We start from the raw sequence: 23,569 nt of genomic DNA on the forward strand, positions 1-23,569 counted from the left end.
CTTTCTGCAGGGAAGATGGTAAAATACAGACAGCAATTTAGCCCTCCTTCTAAAGTTAAGTCCTTGTTTTCAATAGGAATAGAGAGAGGATATTATTAACTACCTTCTACCAACACCAAAATACAGGTTCCTACTCAGCATCGAGATTATTGAAAAGCTCGGTACATTAAAATGGTTGACTGAAATTATGTAAACTTTCATGTTATATAGTCACGCAGCTGGCCTAATATTTCTATACTCCCAGTAATTCCATTGCCACAAATTTTGACACCAGTCATCTTAAGCTCAACTTGAATTCTAGATTTAGACTGGTGAGAAATCAGAATCAGTCTCAGGATGTATAGAAAAATATGTATTTACTTCGCGTAATTTTCTTTGAGATAGAGAAAAAAAATACCAGAACCAAGTTCTGCTCTTAGATATGCTCTCAACCTTTCATAGTAATTTTGCTGGAGACACGGAAACATAAAATACGATTTCGGGCATCTACTGGGGAGAATTTTGCACTTTTATCTTTCTATCCTTTACCTTTCTAGTGCAATTGTCTTCATTACAGCTAACATCGTCTCCCTGACATACATGTCTAACATGAAACCCAGTCGCAGACAGAACTGGATTCAATCAACAAAATGCCGCAATTCCTTGGTGACTGAATTGGAGAGGGCTGTAGCGTGCTGTACCGTAGATACTGAAAGCAGGTTCTTTTATTTGTAAAAGATTGTGCCAAATACATTCCCAGCTAAAAAGATTATACCAGATAGCTTTCTCCCTCTTTTCTCTCTCTCCAGTATTAAACAACTTATGACAATGAAACCACAGGTCAAATAGTATACATTCCACAATATTTCATGATACAAACATTAGTCTGAGGGAGAAAAAGCTTGGTAGATAAAGCTGTAGCAGGGGGAGAAATAAAATCTCATGTCTGCCCTAGCAGAACACTGCACGAATGTAGCTTCAGCTGGAGATCCTCCTTAGAAATGCACAATTCATTCTGACTTACTCTTTCTTCACCCCTTTATTTTCATTTTCAAATCTCGCTCATTATTTGGTGTTCTCATACACTTTCTCCTAAGCAATGAGTACTTATATGCTCGAGGCTGCTGAACTCAGCACCAATGCCTTCTTATAGAAAATAAAATTAAAAAAAATCTTATGGATAAAAAACCCCAGCACTTAATACTTTTGTTGCACCATCACTATAACTTGTCTATGGCATTTATTTGACACACATCACGTTTAGACGATATTATGAGAAGCACTGCTGCATATATGATCAGGAGGTTTTATCAATAATGTAGTTAATAGGCAGAGGGTTTGTGGGCAACCACAGTGTTATAGGTTATCTAAGAACATTTTTGTTTTGCTTATACTTCTATCATAAAAATTAATGACTTAAAAGTCCTCAGTGGGAGCAGCTGGGACATTCATATTTATCAGAATTGTTACTGACTTCTGCAGTTAGCAATTATTCTTACTGTGTTAAACCATTTATTTCCAAATATGTATCCCCAAAAATCAAATAAATCCAAAAATGAATTATAGTCAAGATAGAAATCTACCTCAGGGATACTTTTAGAAAACTCAATTTAAAAATGCATTTACTTTTGCTTCTATGCCAGTAACAAAGGCAGGGGAAAAGAGGCAACAACAGAATCATTTTGATTTCAATATTATCTACAAGTCAATTCCAAAGCCAAAGCCAAATAAGCTGAAACCCCTCAATATGCAGTTTCTATATGCGAACAGTAGTAAGGTATTATCACATATGACTCGGAGGTTGTTGCTAATTGTACAAACCTACTTAGTAATCACTTAATATGCAACAGAACACAAGACCTTGAAAGCTTTGAAAACTAGCTGCTTTCCAAATCCATACATTGCATGCTATCAAAATTTTTGTTCACATGGCAGATGCAAAAGTGCACTGCAGAAAGTAATTTCTATGCCAAATACAAAAAGCAAATGTTTTGTAGCTTTGAAATTTAGAGAAAGAATATCACCCTGAAAAGCTCCAGGAAGGAGGGAAACAAGGCGCACCACATTACATTGCCCACGTCTCATTTTGTATCATAAAATGTTATTTCACTTACGTGATTCAGTTACAAGCGATGCAAATGCAATCTCACTGATTACAGTTCAAAACAAAAGAGGGAATTTCATTACTTCAACCAATGCATTAGACATGTAAAAATTATGAAACATCCTATCTGCAGCAGAACAAATAGAAACCATAATTTCACATTTAGATGGGAATAACCAAGGTGGGTGAAATTCATCCTATTGTGGTGGGTGCCGGTAAGGCATAAACTGAATAAGGCAACATTTAAGCTCACATAGTCAGTGGCACATTAAGGTCTCATGCACAGAGATGAATTCCACCAAACTTGTCATTAATAAGCTAAAGACAGAGAAATCATACCTTAGACCCCCCAAACCATGAGTTAAAAAAAAAAAAAACAAACAACAAAACAAAACAAAAAAAACCAACCCCACACCTTTTCTTATGCAAAAGAATCTTTTTTGCTGTTTTTATTTATCTTTTGGTTTCTTCAGGCTTGAGAATATGAGGACGTTACTCTGAAGTAAGACAGGCTGTGTGAATTAGAAGTACCATAGCTTTTCCTAGATGACTCCCCAGGGAGCCTATTTATTAGGCATGGTCCTGTTTTCTGATTTAGCTTAAGCACTTTTCCTAGAGACTACGAGTGTCCGCACCAAGAGGAATTTCAGAGTACCAGCTGCAGAACAGCCTTTTCTGTAGGAACTATCTGAATCAGTTTCCCTATATGGATACTCATTTAGTCTTGGTTTTCATCTTCATACCCCTCTTAGTATTTAAAAGGAAACTTAAATGTTTTTAATATGTATTCTGATAATAAACACTTAAGGAAAGCTTCAGCTACTTGAAAATTCACAGTAAAACTGATAAACTGGCAAAACCAAAATACATAAATATATGGAATATCAGGGTGCACTCATCGTCAGCCATACCAACTTGGGTGGGTTGTTGTTTCGGGGTTGTTTGTTTTTTTTAAAAAATCAAAACCCTTTTTGCTTTGACTAAGAATATGTGTAAAATTGCACCCACCTACCCATCCACAGTAATTTTTCTCAGCGTGCAAATGAAATGCCAGTTCTTTTCCCCGTCGTTATGGAGCAGGAAGATACCTTCCAGGGACAGACTATGACAGAATTCCACAACAGCTCTGCAAGGCTATGGGGAATTGCAAATTAAAAAAAAATAGGTTTCTATGAGTTTTCAGCAAAAAATCATTACTAAACATTCTGTAAAAGATAGTAACTAAAACTTCCCAGCATCTTTGACAGGCTTGTGACTAGTAGGGTATTTTCTAAGTAAGGAAACAGGCTAATTCAGTAAATTGCTCAAGAAGACACACCTCCCTCCCCCCCCCCCCCCCCCAACTGTTAAAACCTGGGAACAGCTGTCTTAACTATTTCTTCCTTTACATCTGGATCCATTTGATTTTTAGTTTTCTTTACATTTCTGCATTCTGGCATTGCCACTGAAATTTCCAGTTGGGACAGCACGAAGGGCTTGTGCTCGTGCTTACTGAAGTCAATAAAGTCAGAGTTCACAGTGACTGTAATGGTACATGAATGTGAGCTAAGTGAAACCATTTTGTTCACACCAATACTTTAACAGTCATCTATATTAAACAAAATTAGCCATTAAGAGCCTTAGTTCTTTGACTAAAGTGACTTAATTTCCTGCAACCTTTCTCCTCCTTCCTCCCTCCAAACTTTTTTGGCAATCAAGAAAAGACTTACAGGCTGTTTCATAACAAATACTGCTCTTAAGGGCAAAACTGGCAAGATACTTCAATCTGTTCCAGAAATCCCTTCTGCAATTAATTATTCCATCTAGTACTACTCTACTGGTTTACTTTGGCCTATAAAATCCTGAGCTCCTTCATCTTCTGCAGACTGTGAAGACTTGAGACTATACCCCTAAAGGGCAAAACTGGCTCTTTCTAGAATTAAGAGGCTCTGGTCAATCTGCCTTCTGGAAAATCAACTGCTCTAAACTTTTCCTCAAGAATGGCTTTGTCTGCCAGCTGCTGTAGAAACCAAATGGTAACACGCTCAGAGGCTTTCCAGTAGCGACTACTTTTGCATAAGAAACCATCTCTAGCACTTGCTAGAAAAAATTCCATTGGTATTACCTATAGTAACAAGGATCATGTCTATTTCTCTCTTTGTCAAGTGGCATATTACTTTTTTTTAATAATGATCATCTTTAACTGATGAAGAGAATACCATGCAGTTCCAAAGAGCTGTGCTCATCTCGCCCACACAAATGACATTTTCTTGTCTGAAGCATCACAATCTCCCCAAGGACCATTTCTCACTGAAGTAATACCTTGCTGTTACTACGATTTGATACCTGTATACCCTTTACAGTGTGTCACCAAGATAGCAGCAAATACAACTTAGCTGAACAAGCACAGATGTATATTTTTTGTAAAACAGCTAATTAAAGTGGCCGACAACCACTTCCATATAGATCAATGACATTCACTGTGTCACGATACCCTTCTTTATAAGCCACTCTCCCTCTGTGCGCACACACGCACCCCCCAAACACGATCCAGTAAGTCACTCGCCCTTGACCTTTGCTAAACAACCCTGCCCAGAGAACAGCCCAAATTACAGACTTGCCACTGAACAATTTCTCAGTATGAGGCGACCTGCCAGGTGCACGTACCATCAGCCCCAAGACCTCAGTAAGCAGGGGTATGCCTAGCTGCGCTTGACTCAGACAAGCCAACTACCCAAAGGGAATCTAACCTCACGGGAATTTAACAAGGTCTCTGATTTGTGGCAGGTGCCACTCACTCTTCAGTTCCCAGCCTGATGGCAAAAATGCAATTCCAATCCAAGCGTGATGAGTGCATGCTTATATGTGGAGGGACAACTGCAGTATGGTACAAAGGGAATTCCGCCCTGGGACATTAAGTACGGCCTGCCACCAGTTTAACAAGATGTCAGAGCTGCACACTGAGGATAATACAATGTACAGCCACTTTTATATTTTGAAGAAAGTGCAGGGAAGTGCTGTTGACTGCATAAACTATGCTGTGATTTTTCACACCACTAAGCAAAACAGAGGAAACTGTTAACCATGAAGACCTGTTTGTTGTCTCCTGGATTTTCCCTGATGGTTCCCAGCCTGTGATTCTGTCTCTCGTGAGGGTCCTACCAAGCTCTGACTCATGGGAGATAACAACTTATACCAGGAAGCCTATCAAGATTATTGCCTTCACCATCCATCCCATTCACAGATCTGGTAAAGGCCACTATTTGCAGGTTAACAGTGTAAAATACACAAGCACAGACTTAGCCCTCCTTAAAAGTCGGAGTGTAAAAGGTGAGTCATGAGCTGTTTCATGGGTACTTGTCAGGAAAAAGGGAAAAAAAGGCCTTCTTCCTCTCCCACTAACCCAGAACCTATTCTGGGAGCCTGCAGACAGGTGACTGGTCACATCCTCCCAACCACTCCTCATTTCCATGCACGTTTTTAGCCAAACCTTTTCCCAATCCCATTCACAGTGCAGCTGCACTAACAAGTGTCTTGAGCCAGTACAAGTCAAGACTTCAGGCATCACAGCCTAGAAGGGAGTATTCACAGGACAGCCGTGCAGACCTAGACCTAGATCTAGCTGGTCTCCTGTGCCCACCTTGCCTCTTCTCATGGCGCGACTGCTGCCGTGGACTAGCCCTGGAAGTTGTGTGGCCCCTCCAGGAGCCAATTCAGCTCACCAGACAGGCAGGTGAGTATGAGCACAAGTGAAGCAACAGGAGCACGGAGGCACGGCAGGAATGAAGGCAGAGGGCTGCTCCTTCAGCAGAAGCTACATGTTGGATCAACATAGCAATTTTTCTACATGTTAACTGTTTTTTTCTTCCTATTAAGACAAAAATAAGAAACTCCTTGGTCTAATGAGAGTTTTCTCTATTTCCAGACACAGTTTGATCCCACAACCTATGTTCGACTTCTAGATGACTCCTTTTGTTAGAGACAGTATTAGGCTTGGACGGGAAACAGGCTTCCTAAACAGACAAATTAAAAGCAAACAAACAAAATGAATGAAGAAAGAAAAAAAGAAAAGCAATTAACTTTAATATATTGAGATAACAAGAGCCCTGACTGGAGTTTCTTTATTGTGCTAAGGGGCTGTATTTCACAACCTTCTTCACACCTTTCTTTCCCAACATCTCAGTCCTAACCATCCATGCTTTTCTGTTACTCCATTTTTTTTTGTATCTGCTTTGAACAAAACTGGATCCTTACATGGTCTCATGTATTTATTTGAACTTTAAAAGCAGCAAGTGACCATGCTGTATATGAAAAACAGAGTTTTGCCCTGCTCGGTTTTACAGACTTTGCTTTTTTCTTTTTTGTTTTCCTACAACCACTTCGTTTTTTCCTGAGGGACACACTGACATGAATGCCACATTAACTGCCAACTCTATGAGAAGAACATTTCAGTCACCCGTTACAACTAAGAATCAGACCTCTAAAGTCCAATGGCCAGACGCTGTTTCATGCCCTTCCAGTAACCCTGCAGCATGGCTATCACTGCCACTTCTTATCTTATCGCCGCTTCAAACATTGTCTGCTATGGTCAGACAAAGAGCCAGACCTAAACAATGATGTTAAATGAAGACTTCCTCCCAACGCAGTCTTGAACTTCTAATGAAACTGATCATTCCTTAGCGAAATAACAAACCATGTCAGGGTTTTACAGGCTTTAAAACTGAAGTCAAGAGAATGTCAGAAGGAAGCAAGCTTCCAGAGAATGGTAAAGCTATGACTGCATGTAAATATTCTCTCTGGAAAACAGGTAAGCACCAACTGTATGTATATGTACATACATATACACATGTAGAAACAAATATATACCATTTGGGGTTTTTTTGATTTCTTCATTTTTTTAATCACAGAAAAAAAAGATCAGTCAAATTGTCCTCTGTTACACCTGGTGAGCAGAAAAAAAAAATTAAAGGAGGCTTTTTGGCTCATTAGATTTTAAAAGGCAGCTGAAGTGGCTGGGAGTTTTCCACAGTAAAGAATTCAACATTTTTTAATTTCATTAAAATTCAGACAACTCTGCACTAGAAAGTGATGTCAGTTAGAGAAAATAATTTTTGCAATGTTTTTATAACAGTAAAAGATCTGATAGAAATGAAACAAAACAAAAAACCTAAACCCAGGAAGGAGCAAGACTTTTGCTTCCATAGTTTTTCTCCATCTGGCCGCTTGCTGTCAAGGGTATAAGCTTTTTTACCAGCATAATCTGTGTCCTTATTAGGTGGATCTGTTAACATGATTAACGTTAGAACTATACTAGCAAACGTCACTAAAATAGATTTGGCCTCTGTTCAGACTAACTGCTCTTTCTTCCAGGGGAGCCACAGGTAGGAGCTCTAAATGAGGATTAAGGGTTTTCAAGGAGGGAAGAACATCCTGTCCCAGCCTCCACATGGCAAAGACCATCCTTCATTCATCCCATCCCATTAGTGCAGATTTAAGTTGGACCATGCTGACTGCCCGCAGCTCCCCAGAGGCCTCAGTACCAGGGAAGGTCCAGAGACACTATCCTACAGTTCAAAACGGGGTACTTCTTTTCAATCCTTCCACCGACCAGTGCCTTGCATCGCCCAGTGCCTTGCATCGTCACTCGTTGTGGCAACACCAGCAGGACAGCTGGCAGCTCAGCACTCTCCACGCTTTAAAGCACTACTCTGGCCCTGCAGAAAGTCAAATTCCCACTGATCTCCACAGGTGCCCTCAGGCCCTTCAGGATGTAGAAATGATCTCAGATTATTCTTGTAGCTTTGAGCAACGGTGGGTAATTCTTTACGTCTTGTTTGGAAATTACAAGAAAGTCTCATGTGGGTTCATACTAGCTTTGCAGTTCACCTACACGCTGAACTCTAAACCATCCGACACCACAAGACGCATAAACCAACAATTTCATAGCTATGTCTCATGAAGTACTTCTCCAAACGAAGTGCAAAGTCAGCCATACATGAAACACAAGGCCATTACTAATCAGTGCGGGTACACAGTTTGATAGCCTCGCCTTTCAGCAGCAGTGCCAGCTTCTGCAGCTCCCAGTCCCCTCTCGCTGTGGCCGGTTCCTGCTTCAGCAGTCTCCCCTGTTGTGCCAGTACAACTGTCTGCAGGGACAGATGGTGAACGGGACTGGAGAACTGAACTGGGCTACACAGAGTTTCTCTCCCTCTCATTCCAGGGGATTATTCTGAATTCCCAATTACGTTACATGTACAACACAGACACATGTGGGAGAACAGAACAGCGGAGCAAAGGAGTGAGGGCCATTCAAGCTGGCAGTACTACCACCCAAAAAAAAAACCAGGGGGCAAAAAAGCCCTCATAAAACCACGGCTTCACACACTCATTGTTATTACAAATTTAACAAGCAGTGGCTTAAACCAGCTCTCAAAACACAGTGGATGTTACAAGGGACGTTAGTTTGAGCAGCTTAAAGCAGCCCCAGGTTGCAGGTCTTTGTGAAACCACAGTGCAAATCAGATTGCTGACCCGTTTGGGAGTTTAACATCACATCTGAAGGCAGTGGTGAACCTTGACTAGGTGTGCAAGCGAATGCTTTCCTAGCTTGGCTTCATCAGTGATTAAGCCACATAAAAAAGGCAGAAATACCACAAGGAAAAAGAAACTAAAAAAAGATATTTTGCCGTTTTTAGCAATATAGCTCAGTTTAGGAAAATATTCCACAGCATCTTACTGTTTCTGCAAGGATAATGAAGACTTAAACTCAAAAATCTTGATCCCACTGAAACTTGTGACGAAACTTCCATGCACAGAGGTTGCACTTCACCGTTTCAAAACATTCCCCAGCAACAATTACAAACTGGCCTTTCAAATGTATATGATGGGATACGTAGCTCAGTGAAAGCACAAGTTACTGAAGTTCTACCCTCTTACTATTTTCATAAACATTTAGGTCAAGTGCTGCAGAGCAGCATCGCAGAAAGCTCCTTCAAGATTCACTCCAAGAGAGTCAGGAGCAGCCACCTTCTTACTAAGTGCAGGGAGCAGAAGAATGAGAAAGCAAGTAAAGCTGTCAATACAGGGAGTTGTCTATATACTATTCCTCTGTAAAAACGTAAGCACTGTAGAACCTTAAAAGTCCTTTTCAGACACTGTGTCACTACTAACATCTAATGTAACAGGAAATTATAAGTCAAATAGTATATTAGCCAAAACACCACCAATAAACAGCAAAGTTGCCAGGCTTAGCATAAAAATGAAAAACACTAATGAAACATAGTGCAGTTTCTTCATACCATGTGCAGTCTAGAATCATGCATAATGTAACAGTGCAACTGCTAACAGCAGGCTCACAGAAGATAATTTGCACTTGTTTTTATGGACATGAGGAACTGATCTTTGAAGTTGTCCCTAATGAGATTCTGCTTGGCCCTAACAGCATCCTGAGAGAACGTGCTGGTTTTCTCCCCTGCATCCGGTGCATATTTATAATGCAGAATCCAGACCTATTTAAATTGCACATGTGGACGGGTGTCCCCCCACGCCATCGCAAAGTCAGATTCTCACAGGGGGAGAAACACCTACTGAAATGTCTCAATTTACCTTCAAGACTTTTTTGTAATTACCCATACCACCCTTACTAATTACCAAAAGATACGTGGGGGTTAATGAATAAGGTTTCTTTTTTCTTTGTACAGTTGAACTCCTAACTTGATTAAGCTGCCAGGTCACTGGCAGCTGTATTACACATGGCAGAAGACATGTCCAAAATACAGTCATAAGGCTCCTCAGAGAAAACAGAAGTGTAGCTGTGTAACGGATCAGAAGACTTTATTTCAAAAACACAGGCAGCAGCATCAGTAAGACAAATAGAAAACATTTTTTGCTATGCCTTATGCAGTTATTGCTTTAATACTATATCCACCTGTTTCTAAAAGCCCTTTCAGTTATGAGATCTGCAAGAACCATTGAACCAACATCACTAAAATCTCAAGTTGCAACTAATGCAGTAGCCACAACGCCTCCTACAACTAGGAGATACTGTGGTATGACTACTGCAAATTGGCAATGGGTGAAACACGTAATGTTCACAGAACACAGACCTCAACTCTGTCATGCTCAAACATGGGTAGTCACATCTGTAGTCACATGTATAGTAACACAACCCCTCTACAGTACTGGACCAAAAATGACTGCAAAAGTTAGATAAACATTTAAAAACATTTGTTTAAACGCTGCCTAATGTAACTTTGGTATGTGAGTACTCGGAGCACTGCTGCTAACGAGTGTCATTGCCCACTCTGAGCCAGGGTACTGACCCATGTTTGGCAACAAATTAAGTAAGGACAGCCTAGGTTTTACTCTCTTCCATACTTCTCCCACATATAACCACCCATATACCATGGTTCTTGACTATCACTGTTTCAAGTCAAAGTATTCAAGTAAACTAGAGCTGATTTTCATTTAGAGTAATATATGAAGTGCAAACTCGGGCAGTTCAGGAAACATTTTCATGTGCCATTCAACTGTTCCTTCGGCAGATAACAGCCTTCAGGAGGGTGCTAAAATCAGAACACTGGGGATGGCAACTCCAGCAGCCATCCATTGTAGCTGATACATAATACACTTAAGTTATACCATCAGCGAGTCAACATTTTGACTCTTAGTTCTCTGCCTTTTTCTGCTTGGAAAATAGAGGGGGAAAAAATCCATGAATTCTTTGAACACCCTACGAAATGTAGGGTGCCCTATGAATGTACAGTATATTGTTTAAGATTAGATGACTTGGGATAGGTAGCAGGATACCGGATTTTTCATTTAGAGCTCATTGTCTAATCTGACCCTAGACAAACAGAAATTCTACCCCCTGACAGCTGCTTAGTGCCTTAAAAAAACCACAAAGGACTCTGCTTTAGTTCCTATAAAGACGTTTATGTAACAAAGACCACCACGGCAACTGGTGTTCTCTGAAGAAACTCTAGTTTGAATGGAGGCAGAGACTAATCTACCCTCCCGGTTCCATGTGAAGTCCCTACAGGTAAGAGATGACAGTCATTTGTGGGGAACTTATGAGGGAAGCTCTAACAGTAACTACAATAGCTCTGTGTGCACACGTGGAGAAAGAGAATTTGTTCCCAGTGCACTGTCTGACACTGCTCACAAGCACACTAAGCCCAACAGAAGAAAAATTGTAAAGAATAAAAAAAAAAAGTGTGCCTTTAAAGCCGCTAGGTTCTGGGCACAGCACTGAAAGGTTCAAATGACCTTGCCTCAGTATGTTAACGTACAACCTCTTGGTCAGCATTGCCAGATTCCCTTGTGAACAACTACAAGGCATAAGTCTGGAAGCTCAAAACCTAAAAAAGCTTTTGTTAGGAAAATAAAACACATACAAACCTGACAGACAGACTCTGATACTACTGCTGCAGCAATAATGTGCCATATATTACTGCTACGCTCCATGCTAGAGCAAGATTGCCTTTAAACACATATGCAGACAGTAAAATCGTAAGAAATGAAATACAGCTGCAGGTGCAAGGTGCGCCAAGATCCATACTTTAGGCCAACATTTTATCTCTGATTATTTCTGGATATTTGAGATCATTTGTCCATTTCTCATCTTCCATTTATTCTGTATTAGTGACCTCCAGTACATTCCTCTTGCATTTTATTGGACAAGTGTCTGGACCCTGAAGAAATTGCATTGCCTCTTTATAAAGAGATATCCAGAAAATTACTTCTTGTACCAAATCTTCTACAGATCCCCATTTAATTTGAACTAATTTATTAAAAAAAAAACAAACAAACAACCTCTACCAACTTCCTGACTCTACGTGTTTCAGTTTATACCTTTTAACTCTGTACTGAATAAAATGATTCACAAAAGGTCCTTCTCATTCTGTAGAATGATGTCTTAAAAACTTTCTAAGAGAAATACTGACTGAAAATAGTTACTCTTGCGTATCACAGTATTCAATGACGGTATGAACAGACTGTCAAGGAAGACAGGTGATCCAAAGTTAATTTTCAACTTAAATTAATATTCATCTTGACAATCCAGACTGAATGCAAGGATTCTTTTCAGGTCAATATGCTCTGTATTAATGATATCTAAAATGAATGAGCCTGAAAACAAAGCAAAATCCCTCTACACATAGACCATTTAAATTCCTTGAAACCAATACCAGGATTTCCTTTCTCCTCTGACTCAGAGAAAATGAAGGCTCTACTCTACTTACATACATTTTAAAAACAACCTGTTTTCTTGAAGGCATAGAATTTACGGGAATAGATAACTAACAACAAATGATGAAAACTCCAAGAGTTAAAGGTCTTCATTTTGTTGCCAAGATGATGTATCAGGTTCTGAGAGGAACACTACGTGTGATCCTTCCGTTAACACAGCGGCACTCTCACAAAGCAGCAATGCAAAGTAGTCGAGCAGAACACCGCCAAAGGTCACAGTGCGGGGAAAAAAAAAGAAAAAAAAAATCATGTACCACCCCTAGAGGATTATCACCATCATTCTAATTCTCAGAGGGTGTCTGAAACTCGTAATACAGTATTTGATCTGTGCAGCCTCATTAGACTGACAACATTTCTAGCAGAAAAAACTGCCTTAAGAACTTTCTGCAAACAATTAAAATACCCTCCAAAAGATCTAAGAAGTTGCAATACGAGTCATAACTCTCCCTCAGTAACCCAAAGAGGGTGTCCTAAGTGGGAACTTTCAAGGTATAGAATAATAATGATAGCAGAACAAAATTTGTTCTTGTAAATATGCCTTCCTTTCAAAGCTGCAAACAGCACTGTTTAACAAACAGAAGATAATGGAAAATCAAACTAATGCCAAGAGAGATATAATCAAAACAAAACCAATTTATTTAAAAAACTTCCAAGTAATTTCAAAGGCTACACCTGAGTTCCATATAATTTTTAATGTATAGTTATGTATTTATTTAGTTTTAATTTATTCACGCCTTTCTACCAGGAGGAAAAGTGAATGCCTGGCTGACTTGAAATTTACAAAATAAACAAACCGTAAAGATGAAATTTTCCTCTTCTTTAATATCTGTTAATTATCATAAACTTCTATGTACGTTGTTAACAACCAGAGAAAAGAAGTCCCTGTAAGAATCATAGCTTAAAATTGACGGAGCCACTTAATCTGGCATCTCTAAGTGACTGGTCCTGTCCCACTGGAAGCAATAAGAGTGTCACTAATCACTGCATTTAACAAGTATAGGACAGGGCTCCTATTTATTAAACATGCTGGACCACATGAAATTTTAATGCTGAACAATTATTTTCCCCAAAACTACTACTTCGCCATTCACAGGAAAGAAAATAACCCTTTGGTCATTCTCACTGCTGGCCAAAAGTGAATGTGCTTTAAGAAACAAAGAAGCCTAGAGTAATTAAAAAGTAATGACCTTTTTTTCTTTGTGCTCCCTATATAAAAGGAGCACGAGGGAAGATATACAGGACTAGCACCTCTTCCTTCCCATAAACTGATACAATAGCTAAACATTTAGGAGTAATGTGCTGACCCTGATGCTCCCAGTCACTACACTCAATTCCTTATACCAGAGAAATTGTAAACGTGGTAAATAGCAAGTTTCCTGGCTTACAAATACATCAGATAAAGTCCCTCTATCATACTCCTTTCTCCTTCCCTCCCCCATTCTCTCTCCATCTGCTGCCCTCCTGGGAAAGGAGTGCTACACTTAATGGCTGTGTGCTTTTAAGTCTAATGTGCTGGATACAAGTTAATGCCCGGTACAGTAAGTGGGGACTCTGCTGCGAGGAAGCCTCCAGTACTGTTTTTCCCTTGTCAACGTCCAGTGGAATTTCTGTAGCCCTAATGTCAAGCAGCATGCAAGGAAGAGAGGGTCTGGGAATATGAAATCCACAGCCTGTGACAAAAACACGTCTTGCAAGACACCACACAGCACAATCATTTAAATAAATAATCTTTTGGTAAAAACAGGAGAGAGTTGGGATTTTCTTATTTGTCTCTCCCCTCAACATAATGATTTAAATTTAGAAAACATGCCCGTTATACAATAGGGCATATAAAAATAGGGGAAAGCATTTCCCTGTCAGTGGAGAGTACGCAGGTGAACTCTGTTGACAGCGTTCTGATCTACAAGACAAGAGAAAGAAATAACATGGGCTTGATCCATCAGAGTTATGAAGAGGATGTCCGTATTTGGGGATTATGGGTTGACTTGCTCTCTAGCCACCCTCTCTGCCCGCACCCTGAAAGCTTCAGCAGCAGGATGCAACACCAGTGCTCATCCACCAGCATTTTGTTTCAGCCAACCTTCATGCGGCAGATCCAGCAGGATAACATACAGCTGATATGCCGGGAGAAATCTCCAGGTTTATGGAGGTTAAGACCGAGCTTTATGGTCAACTCTTCAGGAGAGAAATAAAATGACTGCAACTCCAGGTACTTAAGTTTATTGTTTGGAATCCAGACTTGCGGTTTGCTGCTCTAACCACTTGGCACTGCTCTGGGCATGTTACCAGCTACTGTACATGTTACTGGGTACAAGATTAACATATGCTGTCTTTTTGTTTGAAAAAGGCATCAAAATAAAAATCATTAAATGAAGTCTAGCAAGATTTGCTACAGGATAGAACTGGTTTGACTTCAGTGTTTTAAACGCATACATGTTTCGGCCACAGCTTCCTCATTTTATAATTAAAAACAACCAGGCACAGTATCACAAAACTTGCCCTCTGCAATGTAAGACCTAAAAATGGCAATCTTAATGGCCCACATCAAAACTGAAAGTAAATGGGCAAGACCTGAATTTCCAAATCACATCAAACAATAAGCTCTTTATATCTTCCAAAATATCTTCTATGAAATACATGCAGGTATATATGCAGACACGCTTACCTCCTTCCTCTATTTTGCACCGCTCTGCATGTACACATTACAGAAAAGACCAGAAAGCCAGTATCAGGCCTTCTGCAAGCAGAAACGATCACGATGAAGTCCATGAAACTACAACTGCATATGCCAAGTACGATTCAAACCACTGGAAACAAGAAACCATTGCTTCAGGGACCAAAACTCACAACTTGCTGGAACCCTCTTCTAGGGACTTGGGAAAACCTGGCATGAATTAGGAGGTGAATGATTTTACCATGCAAGAGTGAGGGGACTTCCTACCCAGCACTGGCACTCCACTCTCTCTGCTAGCACTCATCACTTGGGGCAATGCAGGTAACCCCGACACCAAACTTTACTGTATCTTCAAAGAAGTAACTTTACAAGCTCACTGTTAAGAGATGCATGTTTTAAAGAAATCTCCCTGCCTCACCGTATTTCTGCTACACCTAAGCACATTTATTTTCTCAAGTTATGCCATGACATTTTACAGAATTCAAAACCCAAAACTCTTCAAGTGTTCTTTTGGGAAGGAGGCATGCTGGCTCTCCATTTCTGAATGTTTCCGTAGATACCCATGCGAGGCAACTGACTTGGAAATAAAGCCACCTCTGGTAGCTCAAGATCAGAAATGTAAACTCAAAAAGTTATCGCGCAACATTCAGTACAAAAAAATCGATGTTCCACACTTGATCACTTCTGAAATAGTCCTGCACCAAGCGTAAGTAAGCTGCATACAGTAATTTAACATACAACATAAGACACCTAAATCCACATTGTTTACAGGGCTTTCCTTTTGCTTATTTGTCCAACAAGATATTTAAACAAGGATTTGTAAAATAAAATAACAAGATGTGTGGTAGGTAGGTGCAGCACTTTCCTTGAGCTTGGAATAGCCATGTGTCACAGGGAACATGCTCTCTCATGACCGCTGGCAGGGAAGACCAGCCTCATTCTGCCACAAGGAGAAAACCATGAGCCAAAAACTCTACCATGGGATTTGCAGTGTGGGGCCTGCAAATTTTATAAAGTATTAACTCCCTGTTTGGAAATCTATGCTCTAGAAGTTGTTTCACAGGATAGATTACACTCTCACCCTTCAAGCATTAAACAAAAGCAAGAATCTGCTGCTTCCACAACAATATCCCTACTGCCCTGATATTTTAAAAAAAGAAATTACAAGCTTCCAGCGACAGTACAACATCCTGATTGTAATGTATATCTATCTTTTTTGTCTAACTACTTCATAGCAAAGAACTGCCTTGGTGAGCAGCCTCCCTCCAGCACAAGGTACTCTGGTAGGGACCACTGCTGCAAAAAGCATTCCTGGTCAGATCCCATCACACAACCTCCGTAAGAGAACAACACACTGTGTATTGCACATAGACATGAAACCGTAAGTCAACTGTCCCCCAGTATGACTGACCACTAAATGAACTACAAAGGTGATACTGTAACGTAGAATCAGATCATGTAATGAAAATTTCCATTTATAGTGTTCAGCTACTGAAATGGGGCCTTACAATTAAGGTTCTTGCTACCCGAAGGCTTCTTTACATGATTAATACAGCATAAAAGAACATTAATATACATGTGCATAAAAACCAAACAATTTTCCTTCTTTCTCCCTCTCGGTTTACCACAGGGGCCAGGCTGACTCTACAAGGTGTTGTTCTAACAGCATGACTTCGTCAATGAAGAAGGAAGGTGATGAAACGTCCATCTCCTCCTAGCCTTGCCCGTTGGCTGATCCGTAAGCTTGCTGCCCTCTCACCTGTGCTGGCCACCCCCGTAACCCACTACTGGTGAGGCTACACGAAGAAAAGAGATCACTGAAAGTAGTTCATCGGAAAAAACAAAACAAAACAAAAGCACCACTGAATGGACATTTTTAACCTAGACCATTTCAGCGGCATGATCTATACAGCAGCCTTACGAAAGACTCTGCCAACACTACTGGGGAGGTGGCGACGCGTGCGGCACAGGGGCAGGAGCGAGCAGCTCAAGTCTGCGTATCAAGAACCTCCCCCCTTCCAGCCCTGCAAGTAACCTACAGGCACAGCTTTTTACATTCAGACAACCAGTGGTAACTGCACCAGGCCCATACCTCACACCGAGGGACCGACCGATGGATTTTGATAGGTACGGAGACTGCTCTGGCAGCCTGTTCCCACCAGCACTAGGGGTAAAGGGTTTTATCACCAATTCAAACCAGACCTGCCTTCTATCTGAGGACAGGGCAATCTGGAAATATAGTAACTAATAGGGCGATGGTGACAAAAAATTATTTCAAACCTGTCCTACATTTATAATAATAGCAATATTGGCACTTCTACAGCATCAGCCTTCCAGGGATGTCAGAACATTTTTTTTAAAGGCAGGTTGGTATTATTCCTTTTTACAATGACAAAAAAGAGAGGTCAGAAACTTAATCAATTTTTCAAGCAAGTTTAGCACATTATGACTACATTGCATAAACACAATACAAGGGGCCTAAATCTGAGTTTCAATTACAAAACTGCAATCCCTGAGCCTTGTATCACCACAGTATGAACACTTCACTTTCAGCATGCTCCACTCAAGCACCTCAAAAGGCTTTAAATGTAAGCATATCCTCATGAAAAAGTTTTTATTCTGATTTTACATGTAAAATTTAAGTTTAGAACTTATTTTATGCCTAGATTTTGCAAAATCAGTAACTTAAAATCATTAAGATCAGTAGAAATCTTTCATTATTTAAACTCACACAGACATACGCACACGCTCCAGTAAAACAGTTTTCTTAATGACAGTTAAAATTAGCATCTTTGCCACTTGGCTTCCATTGTTCTATTGCAGGAGAATCAGAAAATGCAATCAGTTAATGGCCCTCTTCTTGAGTGGGGACTATTTACTTTGGGACAGCTGTAAGGATTCTTGCCTACAGCTGTCGGGCCTCCCCGCCTTTGGGCTGGAATCCCCACGCCGCTGCAGGGAGAGCTCAGCTGCTTCGGGGCAGCTGCTGAAGGGCTGCTGCCGCCGGCTTAAGAAAAACAGGTTTGTTTTACTTAACTCACTGGGTTGTAAACCGCTGCGTTTCAGTAGCCACCCACGCCACTTGAGGGACCAGCGAGGGAAAGGCGACTAAAATTGCAAAGGTAAGCTGACTGATTGTGAGCCACGACCCCAGTAAAAATCCCTGTGTCCAAAACTAAGGCTCAAGTTTTAACTACACTCATTCAACACTCATGTTTTCACAATTAGAGCTTAAATGTGACTTGCTTGTTTCAGAGAGTACTGGTTTTTTCGATTTATTTAGAAAAATAAGTAGTGAAAAGGAACTTAGGTGGTCTTGAGCTAAGTATGCTTTTGTAAGAAGTGTTATTAATGGACAGAGCAACAATTTCCAACGAAACTATGGTCCTCTATCACATCATCATCAACTGAAATAGCCTGTCCAGTCACACTAGGTACAGCTAACTAGCTTAAGACCGAATCTCTGTATTCTCTCAACCAATATTATTACGTGTATGAACTCCACTTTCTGTAAATGTCAAGTGAGTCCATATTCTGCTAACGCCAACTCTTTCCCCCTCCCCCTAAATATCACACACCTTATATGAAACAGAAGTTGAGAATATTACAAATCAAATGCATGATTTCCCACTAATCTCAGTGGGAGTTTATAAAACCCATTAAATGCAGGATGGTTTCCCCAAGAAAAAAAATAAAAATATGCAAGATCCTATTCCTCAAGGTTAGTAGTGTAATTAAGATCTCTGGGTTTTAACAATTTAAGGTTTCGTCACAGCTGAAAGTTTTTTCTTCTATGATTATACAGCTATATTTTTGTATTACTATTATTATATATACACATTTGCACACATTCATACATTTAAGTACTTTATTCAACTATACATATATAGTTCTTCTAATATAAAACTCTATTCATACTCTTTGTTTTATAAGAAGAATATTCACATGGGGAATTGCTCCAGTACAGAAAAGGCAGTAAAATTATATAGTTACAGATTGTTCAATGTATCTCCAGGTATGCATAAACTCATTTAGAAGACTTTTGCTCTGGCACAGAAGCTGCTCTTTCTTACTCCCCTACCACTGAATTTAAACCACACCAGAGTTTTAATGTGTACTCCAAGTGTCCTAAAAACAAGCCACCAAGCCATTCTGGCGAGACTGGAGGAAAGCTAATGAACGCTTAAAAGGCTCAGCCTGCAGTAGCTCCGGCTACAGCTAGTTTATCTCCACAAAACTCCCTCATCCTCATCAGCTGGGCCTGTCAAAACGGGCATTTTCCACAACAGACAGACAAAGATTATTTCACTCTCCCCTTTTTTTTCCCCAAAAGTAAATGGGATGTTGTACCCAAACAGGAAGATTTTTCACTCTGGTTAAAACCTAAGCAAATAATTTTCCATTTGGGTTTGTCCCATTTTGTTCTCAGCTCCTTTCCATTAATCTGAGGAAAAAAAATGGGCGAAACGGGAAGGTTCCACAAAACTGAGCCTTAAGTAATTCCTGTTAAATTAAAATGGTTTAAAGACCCACTGTGGTGGCTGCTGTAAAGCTGCACAGTTAAAAGAAGGGGCGGGAGGGGGAAGTCTTACAAAAAAAGAGGGAACACCCTAAGCAAATGATAAATATACCTGATGAATTCAATTATCTTCTAAGTTTAGTAATTTTTACTTTTTTCCCCAATGTTTGCTTACGATAGTAGAAATTTTTTCTATCCTCTCTACTTTGAGGCTGTGGTTTCACAGGATGAAGCCTTCTGCAGCTTAAAGCATACCTGCCCCGGGCTGCCAGCTCCTTCCGCGAGTGCCCATCCTGCATCCCACTGCTGCTCATCAGTATCGCTGGCACCACTGACCACAGCCTCATGCAGAACATCTCAAGAGTCTAAAGAGACTTACAAGCTTTTTTTTTTTTTTAAATAAAAACCTTTTAATACTTGGCAGCACTATACCAAAGGAGCAAGAAGCATTTGCCTCTTGAAGTCACAATTCCTGACAAAACATGGGAAAGTACGAAGACTTTCAGAATAGCAATAATCATTAAGAAGCAAAGGCAGGCACATTGTAATTGTTATTATTTTGCAGCTGCCCTTTAAAGCAGGGAACTAAGGTGATGCAGTTAATTAAAACTAACTGAAAGTAAACATGACTTGTACAAAGCATTCAAATATAAACATTTTGTAACATCTTCAGAGAGTGAGTGAAACCTGTGGGTGGGAGCATTGCTTCAAGATGACAAAATATTTAACATGATATCCCTTTACCCAAAATAATTGTACAGTAAAAATCGTCTCTAGAACACCTGTTCAAACATTAATTAGTAGAGAAATAAAATACAAAGACTGGACAAACTGATTCAAACGTCATACTACAGCAGAGCCTAAGTAACCGACAAAACTGCTGTCACAGCCAGCCTAAGCAAAGAGAGCAGTAATACACTGTTATTTACCCGACAGTACACTTAAACGGATTCACTGAGAAGTGCTGGTGTAAAAATACATATAAAGATGATAAAAGAGAACTGTATCCCTGCTGATAGAGCTACATGACACTGTCACGTGAAAGGCACAAAAAGAAAGCGGGAGAAAAAGCGCCGGACACGCGTCCCACAGAACAGGCAGCATAATGCCAGCAGTGCCTTAGCCACCAGGTTTACGCTGGCGATATTCCGCAGACTCTCCATTTGCTCTGTGTGAGAGTCAAGCCCAAAGGATACTGGAACCAGAAATGGCTCAGTATACGCAAAGAATCCAGTTCTCACCTTTGTACGTGAAGATGCATATCCATAAAGAAATTACTTTTAAAAAAAAATTATTTCCTTTAGGAAAGAACATTGTCCTTAAGCTGCACCCAGCCACTGATTTATGGTATGCAGCTGGGCCCTGTAGCAATATATTGCCCTGCTATTCACAGACATGTCGTAACGCTCAGTTCCTGTGTTGCTTTACTCATTTTTCATCATCCCATGATTTTTTAAATAAATTTTTCACTAGAGAAGAATAAAACCTCCTCAAACTCCCTCTTAAAAAACAAAAAATGCATGCATTACTTTAAGATAGCAAAAAAGAAAAGCAGACTGTAAAACCAAATCAAATCAAACAATCCTGGCAGCTGCAGCAATGTGGCACTAGCAAAGATACAACAGGGTAAAAAGATCACGGTTTCTTTGTCAATACTGCTTTTACCAATTTTCTGTTCAGGTCTCTTGCTTGATGACATCCTCTTTCAGAAATATGCACACTGCCATTACAGAACATTTGGAAGACAAGTAAGGACCCCCTCTGGAGCTACCGCACACTCTAGTCTCTCCTCCCCAGAAATAACTCTACCATTCTTGCCACCACACAAACCCACAGCCGTAGTCATATCTTCACGTCCTTGCCTTCCTCCTCCACCCACAACTCGAGACGGCTGGTAGGAAACTGTCATTTTTTCCTCAACAGGTTTTCTAAAACCCATCATTTGCTATCCAGACCTACACCTGAACTCACCTCCTGCACTGCAACATTGGTTTTTTTGCTTCCATTGTAAATCTGAGACTAATCCCCCCCCCCAATTTTTCTAAATTTTGATCTCCCTTTTAGTATGCCACACCCTTCCTTGAAACCAAATTACTGATTTTAAGAAAGCTGCAGTATTTCGGTTAAAAATCCTTTAAAACACTGTCACTATATTGTACTTTATAGTTGCAGTATTTACTTCAATTATACAATTTCTCCAAACAAGCAAAATACCTTTTAAGACATTTGTCAAGTCAGTATCATTTAAGAGATACCCAAATTATTAGGGAAGTAGCTGTATAAATGCTTGTGAGTTTTTGAAACAAAGCATGAGTAATTTTCACGTTGAACGCCACACTTAGAGGGTCCTAAAATCAGCCCCCACTGAAATTAATGTCAATAAGAAGCGGTTCTTTGAAACTGCTTTCTAAATTTGTTTGTTTTGAATTCATTCTCTACATAGAATTTGTACTTAATGTCAGTCAGAAGTGCAGCCTGGAGTGCAAAACATGCAATGGAAACTTGCTGACAAAAGGTCTGAAAAGTGAATCAAGAAATGGAAGTATTTGTAAAAGAAGAGTTACATCATCATTGTAGTAATAAATCAAATGTAATTAATGAAAACTTTTTCCACCTTGAAAAGTCACATGCATGACAGACACTCTTCAGCATCCTGAAGATTGTAACCACGTGAAATCCTATTAAAAGGTGCTGAACTCCGACATTGTGACTCTTCCGGCAGGCTTCTACATAACAAAAATGCAATGAAGTACCGTACAACTTTTCCCCCCTTATTATGCAAAATCCTTATCAAATTCAATAGTGTGACATCGTTCAAAATCCTGACTAACAATGGCACGCAGGAGGTCAAGAGATGTCGTCTTTGTTTTAGTTTCACGTGCTTTTCAGTCTATTAATGTTACAAGAAAAAAGAACCTTCACAGAAATAGCCGATAAAGATCAAACCTAACTAAACAATGGGAAGGAAATTCGGAGTTAAAGCTGGTACTTAGCTCTTAACGCAAACCATTGTGCCCAGGTACTGTGCAGCGGAACGATCCTGCGGGTCATACAATACCCAGGAATAACAAGGTGAGGTAAGAAGCCTTCAGCTCCCCACTTCCCATGCTTTTGTTGGTTTAAGCTCGGGCCAGGGACGTGGTTTTAACGCCGTATTTGTATTTCTTGGGAGGAACCGCTGGGCAGCCCCCGGACTCCTTTGTGCTGCGGGTTGCGAGTGGAATGCAGCATGCGGCACACGTTCCACTCGCAACCAGGAGGACAAAGGATTCAGTGATGGGGGGGACAATTAGTCCCAATTAGGCCTATTTCGCAGCTGAGTGTAAGGGCTGGGGGAAGGGAGCTTAAATTTTAAAGCAATGGGTCCCCCAGGCGAGTTAAAGTGAGATCAGTAAAGTGACAAGTTTCAGAAAATGTACCCTGTTAGACATCGTTGGGGCAAGTTTCGTGAAGTCGGTGGCACTGCCCTCAGGCAGAAAGAGTTATCTCCAGGAGACGACGGAGCATGCCATGTAAGAAATTCGATGACCATTCTGCCTATTAACTGATGTGACTAACCAATTTTTCCAGTTTTCAACCCACTCCTTCAGCAGCAGTTCTCGGTTTCAACGCACACGCAGACACACACGCAGACACACACAAAGGCAATGTCAGGAATACTCACATATGCACATGCGGAGGCTGGAACCTGCTCTGATTAATGTTGTAGTGTGTAAACGCCTGCGTTGGGTTGGAGCTGTATTCATCCACCGTTATGGTAACTTTGCCTTGTGAAGGAATTCCATGAGCCATCCTTCCTCCTTATGGACATGAGCAGCTCACAACTTCCCAAGGCCAGGAGCGGGGTAGGGCATTGTGTTCCAGGCGGCTCCCGACTCCAAGCAGCTCCTCATCAACTCCACGGACCTCTGCCAGGAGAGAAAGCCAGCACACGCTGCTATAAACTCAAAGGACATGTAAACATACACAGACATATTACTCTAGCCTCTCCTGACTGCCGTTCAAAGATCTTTTTCTGTATTTTCGATGTACCCATCACCCAACTCTCCAAGCATTACTATTCACA

The 23,569-nt window shown here is 40.4% G+C and overlaps 1 protein-coding gene across 2 annotated transcripts in view; it reads right to left on the reverse strand.

Moving 5' to 3' along the window:
* MPPED2 (metallophosphoesterase domain containing 2) overlaps window positions 1-23,569 on the reverse strand; it is a 107,827-nt gene that overhangs the window by 79,319 nt on the left and 4,939 nt on the right. For both annotated transcript variants that reach the window (XM_076343356.1, XM_076343357.1), the window contains exon 2: window positions 23,168-23,411. In XM_076343356.1, coding sequence (XP_076199471.1) covers window positions 23,168-23,295 — 128 coding nt within the window. In that variant the 5' untranslated portion in view covers window positions 23,296-23,411. The remainder of the gene's footprint in view (window positions 1-23,167; window positions 23,412-23,569) is intronic.

Source organism: Aptenodytes patagonicus, chromosome 7 (genome assembly GCF_965638725.1).
Source record: "Aptenodytes patagonicus chromosome 7, bAptPat1.pri.cur, whole genome shotgun sequence".
Classification (NCBI taxonomy): domain Eukaryota; kingdom Metazoa; phylum Chordata; class Aves; order Sphenisciformes; family Spheniscidae; genus Aptenodytes; species Aptenodytes patagonicus.